At 36.3% G+C, this 10,391-nt stretch overlaps 1 protein-coding gene across 1 annotated transcript; it reads left to right on the forward strand.

The window, feature by feature from the left end:
• Positions 1–3,937: 3,937 nt before the first annotated feature.
• Positions 3,938–8,428, forward strand: LOC141770807 (extracellular calcium-sensing receptor-like). Its single transcript, XM_074640652.1, has 9 exons — positions 3,938–4,089; positions 4,380–4,674; positions 4,803–4,889; positions 5,135–5,404; positions 5,566–5,772; positions 6,322–6,597; positions 6,995–7,219; positions 7,316–7,439; positions 7,518–8,428. Exons 1-9 carry the CDS (start codon positions 3,980–3,982, stop codon positions 8,426–8,428), a joined length of 2,505 nt encoding a protein of 834 aa, XP_074496753.1. The 5' UTR covers positions 3,938–3,979.
• The last annotated feature ends 1,963 nt before the right edge of the window (positions 8,429–10,391 follow it).

The raw sequence follows: 10,391 nt of genomic DNA on the forward strand, positions 1-10,391 counted from the left end.
AACATTCAGACAGAATTAATACTTTTACTCTATACAATACAAACATGAAGGCAGAAAGATTTGTTGGTAGTAATAGTAATATTATTAGTAATTGAAAAAGTAGGCTGATGACAAATAACTTGAATCATGTAGCGTTATTGCATAGAGCAGATTAATCATCAATCAATAATTTATATCAGAATATGTATATGTATCATAAAATGTGAAAGAGAGTGGTGACACTCAGCTTCAGATGTCACACACAATGAGTTTTAATATCAGAATTTACACAGGTACCACCCCATTTTATAAAAATAAGGAAAAATCTAAAATTGTATACAAATCAATTGAGTCTCATAATCTCAGGGTTGCTACGGCGTTCTTGGGCATGGTGAACAGTGATTCAAATTGTTTATATACACACACAAATCAAATAACAAAGTTCTTTATAAAATACATGTTTATTTGACTAACTACATGACTAAACTACTAATAGAGGATAATTGAATAAATCATAAAACAAAAGGAAAAAGGAATAAATTGAATAAAGGATAATTGAAGGATTACTGTGAATACAATGTTGAACATTTATGGATAGAAGCAAATTAAATGTTACCAGGTCAATTCAGTGACTGATATCTTTCTTATTGGAATTTGTTGTTTGATGTTTGCCTATCAATTCAATTTAGTTTTGGTATTAATGCATCATTCAGCAGCAGATAATATAAGAACCATCGAGGAAGATTGTGAAGCAGTTTCATATTATAAATTTAAGCTTGGTCTAATTTACGTTTAGAATGTATTGATGGATTTCCTAATTCTTCTTGCATCTAATATTAACTCTCAATTTCTTAAAATTACCTTATTTAATAAATGACTATAAATGTGTTTATTAGTCTAATCGTCAAACACTTTCCCTTCTGACAATGTATTTATATATCACCTTTGATGAGTAGATTGGTGGATTGTGCTGTATGGAGTGGCTTGAGGTGTCTCACAGATCAAAATGTCCTTTATTTAAAGTCGTTCTTTCAGGCAAGCAGCCCGTGTCCCCGGTTGTGTTATTTCTTTTGTTTCACATAATTAATTATTCCATATTTAACATCTTGTCTTCATCTGCAGTAGAAAGATGTTAAACATTTTTAGGATATAAACCACTGAATAAAACTTGATCAATTGAATTAAAAGGAATTAACCAATTACACAACACAGATAAACCTTGTTATCAAAACATGTAGCTATACAAACACTACAGAGAAAGGCCTATACATGTTGATAAATATGTGCGCTTATTACACAGTAAATGAAGGGATAAGATTAATTTCAGAGCATATCAAACAGCCATCCAGTGTGGGTGAGAGCAACCGAGAAGAGGGAGCGGTTGCTCTGAAAAAGACAGACTGCTGGGTTTATGAGACTGCGAGCTTTGATGAGATAAAAGTTACCAACATAACATGAAACTAAAGGAAATGTAAGCAGAGTTAATTATCATGAACAATTCTATATGTTCTAAGCATATTTAACAAAATTAGTCAATTTATATATGGTTCACAATCAACATTAAAAGGTGTAATACATTTCAACTAGAATAAAATATATATCAGATATAAGATTAAGATGTGATAAGATTAGTGTGCACCTGAATTTCTGTTTAAGATCTCTGGGGACGTATAATATACACACGTAAAAATATTTATGTAGCAGGATCTCATCAAGTGATTAATATAAAGGAAATATTTTATCTACAGCTTATGATTAACTACTTATCAGCATGAGTATTTGAGTTATCTAAATTAAAAATGAGTGAAACTAGATAAATTTAATTAAACCAACTGAGTCACAAATGTGGATTTCCAAAAGAAGGCAGGGAGGGGACAGACGTGTGAGACAGACTTGTGTCTCTGCTGGTTCCTACAACTTTCAATTTTAGTCTTGTCCCAAAAATATATATGTTAAACAAAACTTCCTGTTTATTAAACATATGTTAGCAAAGCACAACACATCAATTAAAGTACATGTTCATTTGCATTAAATGTCATTTCCATTTTGGTCTCATTCACAGCTGCATGTGTCTTTGGGTGCCTGTGAGCCAACATCTCAAAGGAATGTAGATAGTCTTAAAAACCAGGGAGTAGGCCATAAATTCTCCTTTGTTTCTTCAATTGTTGCTCCAATGTGTTGCCTCACAGCAAGAGAGGTTCAAACCCAGCTTGGGGCCATTGTCTGTGGAGTTTGCATGTTCTCCCCATTTTAGCGTGGGTTTTCTCCGGGGATCTCCGGCTTCCTCCCTAAGTCCAAAGATATGCAGGTTAGGTTAATTGTTGACTCTAAATGGTCTATAGGTGTGAATGTGAGTATGAATGGCTGTCTGTTTCTACGTGTCAGCCCTGTGATAGTCTGGCGACCTGTCCAGGGTCTAATGAGTACTTCACTAATAATTTGTAATGGAGTATTATATAGTAGATAATGATGAGTTACTAGAGAACTGACAGGGAGAACCTATATTAATGAATCATTAAATAATGATTAGTTTGTGAATATTTTTGACTTTCTGACTAATTTATTGGTCTATAAAAATACAATTGAAATTGACTTGACTTCACCACTTTCATGACTTGTTCATGATTAACTCTGAATCAAAAGTCATTACAAAACTAGTAACGACTCATTATTTACTGATTACTTAAACATTACTTATTGTTTTTGTGTCCCCCCCCAGTAAAGTGAGACACAATACTGAATAGTTAATGAGGAGTCCCTCATTAATTCATCATCATTACAATTGATTCCTTTAAAAAATAGGAGACAGCAGAATTCTTAACAGATGTTTTATTCATCATATTCAGACAACATATACACTACAATTCACATCCCTGAATATTATCAAGTTGAATATCATTAAAACAAAAACATCCATAAAATTTGATTGAGAGTTACTCATTAACTAATAGTTCACTAGCATTTAGATCCTCATTCATGTTTTAAGTACGTTATCATTAACTAATCTTCTGGAAGCCATGACTATGCAATGGCCTAACATTATACAGAAAAGAATTGTAATTTTTTTGTTTTTGTATTTACTGTTATAATTATTTTCTGCCATTAAGCCTGCATGGATTTGCTGCATGTTTTACTTAAATGCCTCCTAAATAAGATGCTTTTATGTGTTTGTGTCAGACAAAGCCAGTGTTTTAATTGATGCAATATTCTACTTCATTTTAGGGGGAATAGAGTTAAGTAATCTCAAAAATATGTGCATGCACTCACAATAAATGTGTTGATGTAAATAAGTAACAGGTTTCTGCCTGTAATCGTAGAAATACAGTTACCAAATCTATAAAACTGCAATTTGGACATACTAATGGGGAAATCTGTCCTGCATGTTTCTGCAGAACTAATCAAATCTAATACCTGCCAAGTTAATATTGGTTGCCAGCCACATACAAAAACTCTCCATCAAACGAACACAGAGCAAGGGAAGATGTAATATTTCACTGAGGGTCTTGTTATGCTGCTACCATCTAGTGGACATACTCTGGGCTAATTTGAGCATTTGGTGAGTTTAATTCGGTATGCTTATCACACCACAAATCACACGCAAATTTCAGTAGACATCAATCATAGCGGTCATCCACAACTTCAATTTGGGTTGGAAAGGTTGCTAAAATTGCCTTGGTGAGATGTAATTAAAAGTGCACAAATTAATTCCACCTCGATACAAAACCGGTCTCCAATGAAATGCATATTAGGCCCTGCCCATACTTTTGTGTATGCGCTGATGGGTGGTGTGCAAGCTTAAACAATGCTACAAGTTAATAAAAGGGGTTGACACAGAGTCAGAAAAGGAGTAAACAGGAGGAAAGCCATGTGGGCATTTTTAGATATCAACCTCCTCTTGTTCATGTACTCTGTGTTGTTGTATTCCTACTTTTCTTGTGCTGGAGGGAACCCTCTCCATTCCACCTCCTGCCGGTTACAGGGACAGCTTCCTCTAAATGGGATGCACAAGGCTGGAGATGTGGTTCTGGGAGGGCTGTTTAAGATCCATTTATTTTCTGTCTTTCCTGACCTGTCTTTTACCTCAGAGCCACAACAGCCACCCTGCCACGGGTCAGTATGTCAGGGAAACAACAAAATGCAGAAACTGGAAGACGCCAATCCCATTAGTAAAATGTATTTTATATGATAAGATATTACCCGGTCAGAATTACATTGTGTATTCATGCCATTTTAGACATTTCACTTGTCTCCTCAATTTTTTTTTATTAATTAAGTATTGTAATAATTGTTGCTATTCAACTGGTTTAATTGTTTGCAAAATCTGTAATTGTGCAACAAATTCATGTCAGCACAGGTAATGTATCATGGTGTAGTTTCTAACAATGATATTTTTGTGTTAGTTTTGATATTCTAGGATTCAAACAGGCCCAGACCATGGCCTTTGCTATTGATGAGATCAACAGAAATACCAACCTGCTACCTAATCTGACTCTGGGATACAGTCTTTATGACAACTGTGTCAACCTAGGAATTGGATTCCGTGCAGCGTTGTCATTAGCCAGTAGTCAAGACGAGCACTTTATATTAGACAAGACCTGTGTAGGAACCCCTCCAGTCCTTGGGATTGTGGGTGATTCTTCCTCTAGACGTTCTATTGCCATCTCCACTGTCTTAGGTTTGTACAGATTACCTATGGTAAGTTTTCCGCCGTGATTCTTTTATAGTATTTTAATTTTAAATGCGATGTCAATTGTAAACATTGGACTCATCAGCCAATGAAGGATTTGAATGTTTTTAGGATATACAGTCTGTGTCTTTCACAGGTGAGTTATTTTGCCACATGTTCGTGCCTGAGTGACCGGCAAACGTTTCCATCCTTCTTTAGGACGATCCCAAGTGATGCTTTCCAGGTGACCATTAATCGGCAAAATAAGAATGATATAAAACAAGCATGTGCACTGAAATTTTCCTTTGAAATAACATCCCTTTACTGCAATGAAAAATATGTTGTTTTTGTAATACTTGTCAAATTTTTTGCCATTGATGGAGTCGTTTGGTCTCAGATAACAAAGCTGAAAGGGACCAATTAAGCAGGTTTCCCACTGAAAGATTATTCTTGCCTGTGCATTAATCCCTCCACTCTGTATTTACTTAGGTGCGTGCTATGATTCAGATTCTCAGGCGCTTTGGCTGGACTTGGGCAGGTCTGTTGGTCAGTAATGATGATTATGGACTCCACGCTGCCCGATCCTTCCAATCTGATCTGGCTCAGTCTGGTGGAGGTTGTCTGGCCTATTTAGAAGTTTTGCCCTGGGACAAAGACCCAGCTGAACTAAGGAGAATTGTGGATTTGATGAGGAAATCTACAGCTCGTGTGGTCATTGTCTTTGCACATCAGAGTCACGTGATTAACCTCATGGAAGAGGTCGGGCTTCAATTATAGCTTAATTATATGTTTATATAATTCTACAACTTAATGTTTTGATTGTCTGAAATAAAAGGGTTTTACATGTGTTTGAATGAGACAAGACATCAATCGTGTCATGACAGTATGAATTTATATATTTTATATAATGCAATGCACAGGTGGTGAGACAGAATGTGACAGGCCTGCAGTGGATGGCCAGTGAAGCCTGGACTGCAGCTACTGTGCTCCAGACCCCCCACCTCATGCCGTACCTGAGTGGAACACTGGGCATTGCCATCCGTCGAGGAGAAATACCAGGACTCAGGGACTTCCTGTTAAGAATACGTCCTGACATACAACACAACAACCTCTATGGAAATAATGTGGTGAGTTTAAGTGGAGGCACCCCAGGTGTATAGGTTAAAACATTTAACTAATATATATTGCCAGGAAACTTCCACAGTTGATAACTTATATTAGGACAATTATTTTTTTATTACAAGTTTTCCAAAATTTTATGTTTAAATCTGAACATTGGCTAATGCTATGTTCAAAATTGTTCTTTCATTTTGTTGACATATTAGAGGCAAAGGTCTTTACATAACTAATTTTTGAGAAAACGGTCTTTAAGGATGTGTACTGTAAAATTCACAATATTTTGAAGACACTCCTGCTGAATTGGGTTAAAAATCTAAGATAACACCATGAAACTTCCCCAGTTGATAACTTACACTAAGAAAATTATTTTTTTTATATTACTTGTTTTCTGAAATGTTATGTTTAAATATGCAAATGAGGCATTATATAATGATAATGTTTGGTGAATTTAGCAGAAATCTACAGACAGATATAGACAAAGTGTAGTAATCTGGTATTTGTAAGAACAATACAGTATGATGTCATCATGTATAACACAAAGTTTTTAACACATTCAGGTAAATCAGTTTTGGGAATACACATTTCAGTGTAGATTTGCACCACCTCCAGCAGGTTGGGTGGAGGCTGGGGGAGAACTATGCACTGGACAGGAAGATCTAGAGAGTGTGGAGACTGAGTTCTTGGACATTTCAAACCTCAGGCCAGAGTATAACGTGTACAAAGCTGTGTATGCTCTGGCGTATGCTCTTGATGACATGCTGCGCTGTGTGCCGGGGAGAGGGCCTTTCAGCGGACACAGCTGTGCCAGTTTACAAAGACTGGAGCTATGGCAGGTGGGATATCAGTTTACACTCCACCTGTTCATGTGACTAAATCCTATGCTATCTTGTGGAGTAACATTTCAGGTATAGGATTGAATACAAAGCTATAAGATTGCTAATCTTAAAGTGCATAGCAGATAGTTGAAAGGATTCCCCCTACCACAAAGTGACAGCATTGGATAATATTATCAGGACAGAGTATATTGTCACTGGGTATACAGTAATATCAGTGACTTCACTTTAATGGAAATGCTTTGTTGGAATTGTTAATATCTTCATATGTTCATAGGTGCAGTAGACAGGTTGATTATTGAATACTAGATACCACTGTTTTCACAGTGGTCATATAGAGTTGAGTTTTCATCTGTCCTTTTTGATTTTCCTCTATCCCTTATTCTGATATTGTTAGCTTGTGTATTACTTGGAAAAGGTCAACTTCACCGCACCATTTGGTGATCAAATATCATTTGATGAGAATGGTGATGCATTACCAATATATGATGTCATGAACTGGCTGTGGCTCCCTGATGGACGAACTAAAGTTGAGAGTGTGGGCGAGGTCAAAGAGTCAGCCAAAGGTGAAGAACTCACACTTGATGAAGACAAAATCTTCTGGAACTTTGAATCCAAAGAGGTTGCTTCTGATTTTTTAGACACCTATTTTGTGTACCATGCATGACTCATTATAGTTATTTGACTCAATAACAGATGTGTATTTTTCTCCCTACAGCCCCCCCGGTCAGTGTGCAGTGAGAGCTGTCCTCCAGGCACCCGAATGGCCAGAAAGAAGGGGCAACCTGAGTGCTGTTTTGACTGCATCCCTTGTTCTGAGGGAAAGATCAGCAATAAGACTGGTTGGTATTCAGTTTTAAACATTACAGTTTGGAGATATAATTTAAGCATTAATCTTAACACTATCAATGTTTTCTTAGACTCCATGGAGTGCGCCAGTTGTCCAGAGGACTTCTGGTCCAGCCCCCAGCGTGACCACTGTGTTCCTAAGAAAATAGAGTTCCTCTCCTATCAAGAGCCTCTAGGTATCTTCCTGACAGTCACCACATTGTTGGGCACATTCATCTGTGCTGTTGTCTTGGGCATCTCCATCCATCATCGCAGCACCCCTATAGTACGCGCCAACAATTCAGAACTGAGTTTCCAGCTATTGATATCACTTAAATTATGTTTCCTCTGCTCACTGTTGTTTATCGGCCGTCCCAGGATGTGGACATGCCAGCTGAGACATGCAGCATTTGGGATCAGCTTTGTACTTTGTGTCTCATGCATCCTGGTGAAAACCATGGTGGTTCTGGCTGTGTTCAAGGCCTCCAAGCCAGGAGGTGGAGCCAGTCTCAAGTGGTTTGGTACTGTGCATCAGAGAGGGACAGTTATGGTTCTTACTTCTATTCAGGCAGCAATCTGCACTGCTTGGCTTGTCTCTGCTTCACCAGCTCCTCATAAAAACACTCAATACCACAATGACAAGATAGTTTATGAGTGTGTAGTCGGATCCACAGTTGGTTTTGCAGTGTTACTGGGTTACATTGGCTTACTGGCCATCCTCAGCTTCCTACTAGCATTCATGGCGAGGAATCTTCCAGATAGTTTCAATGAGGCCAAGCTCATCACTTTCAGCATGCTGATCTTCTGTGCTGTGTGGGTGGCCTTTGTCCCCGCTTATGTCAGCTCCCCAGGCAAATATGCAGATGCAGTGGAGGTATTCGCCATCCTGGCCTCCAGTTTTGGTCTCTTGGTGGCACTGTTTGGACCCAAATGTTACATAATCCTGCTGAGACCCGAGAGGAACACAAAGAAAGCAATCATGGCTCGGGGCATTGAGTCATAAAACATTCAGACAGAATTAATACTTTTACTCTATACAATACAAACATGAAGGCAGAAAGATTTGTTGGTAGTAATAGTAATATTATTAGTAATTGAAAAAGTAGGCTGATGACAAATAACTTGAATCATGTAGCGTTATTGCATAGAGCAGATTAATCATCAATCAATAATTTATATCAGAATATGTATATGTATCGTAAAATGTGAAAGAGAGTGGTGACACTCAGCTTCAGATGTCACACACAATGAGTTTTAATATCAGAATTTACACAGGTACCACCCCATTTTATAAAAATAGGGAAAAATCTAAAATTGTATACAAATCAATTGAGTCTCATAATCTCAGGGTTGCTACGGCGTTCTTGGGCATGGTGAACAGTGATTCAAATTGTTTATATACACACACAAATCAAATAACAAAGTTCTTTATAAAATACATGTTTATTTGACTAACTACATGACTAAACTACTAATAGAGGATAATTGAATAAATCATAAAACAAAAGGAAAAAGGAATACATTGAATAAAGGATAATTGAAGGATTACAGTGAATACAATGTTGAACATTTATGAATAGAAACAAATTAAATGTTACCAGGTCAATTCAGTGACTGATATCTTTCTTATTGGAATTTGTTGTTTGATGTTTGCCTATCAATTCAATTTAGTTTTGGTATTAATGCATCATTCAGCAGCAGATGATTTAAGAACCATCGAGGAAAATTGTGAAGCAGTTTCATTTTATAAATTTAAGCTTGGTCTAATTTACGTTTAGAATTTATTGATGGATTTCCTAATTCTTCTTGCATCTAATATTAACTATCAATTTCTTAAAATTACCTTATTTAATAAATGACTATAAATGTGTTTATTAGTCTAATCATCAAACACTTTCACTTCTGAAAATGTATTTATATATCACCTTTGATGAGTAGATTGGTGGATTGTGCTGTATGGAGTGGCTTGAGGGGTCTCTCAGATCAAAATGTCCTTTATTTAAAGTCGTTCTTTCAGGCAAGCAGCCCGTGCCCCGGTTGTGTTATTTCTTTTGTTTCACATAATTAATTATTCCATATTTAACATCTTGTCTTCATCTGCAGTAGAAAGATGTTAAACATTTTTAGGATATAAACCACTGAATAAAACTTGATCAATTGAATTAAAAGGAATTAACCAATTACACAACACAGATAAACCTTGTTATCAAAACATGTAGCTATACAAACACTACAGAGAAAGGCCTATACATGTTGATAAATATGTGCGCTTTTTACACAGTAAATGAAGAGATAAGATTAATTTCAGAGCATATCAAACAGCCATCCAGTGTGGGTGAGAGCAACCGAGAAGAGGGAGCGGTTGCTCTGAAAAAGACAGACTGCTGGGTTTATGAGACTGTGAGCTTTGATGAGATAAAAGTAACCAACATAACATGAAACTAAAGGAAATGTAAGCAGAGTTAATTATCATGAACTTAATTCTATATGTTCTAAGCATATTTAACAAAATGAGTCAATTTATATATGGTTCACAATCAACATTAAAAGGTGTAATACATTTCAACTAGATTAAAATATATATATCAGATATAAGATTAACTGAAGCATTAGTGTGCACCTGAATTTCTGTTTAAGATCTCTGGGGACGTATAATATAGACACGTAAAAATATTTATGTAGCAGGATCTCATCAAGTGATTAATATAAAGGAAATGTTTTATCTACAGTTTATGATTAACTACTTATCAGCATGAGTATTTGAGTTATCTAAATTAAAAATGAGTGAAACTAGATCAATTTAACTAAACCAACTAAGTCACAAATGTGGATTTCCAAAAGAAGGCAGGGAGACGACAGACGTGTGAGACAGACTTGTGTCTCTGCTGGTTCCTACAACTTTCAATTTTAGTCTTGTCCCAAAGATATATATGATAAACAAAACTTCCTGTTATTAAACATTTGTT

The sequence above is a fragment of the Sebastes fasciatus genome, chromosome 7, assembly GCF_043250625.1.
Source record: "Sebastes fasciatus isolate fSebFas1 chromosome 7, fSebFas1.pri, whole genome shotgun sequence".
In the NCBI taxonomy this organism is placed as follows: domain Eukaryota; kingdom Metazoa; phylum Chordata; class Actinopteri; order Perciformes; family Sebastidae; genus Sebastes; species Sebastes fasciatus.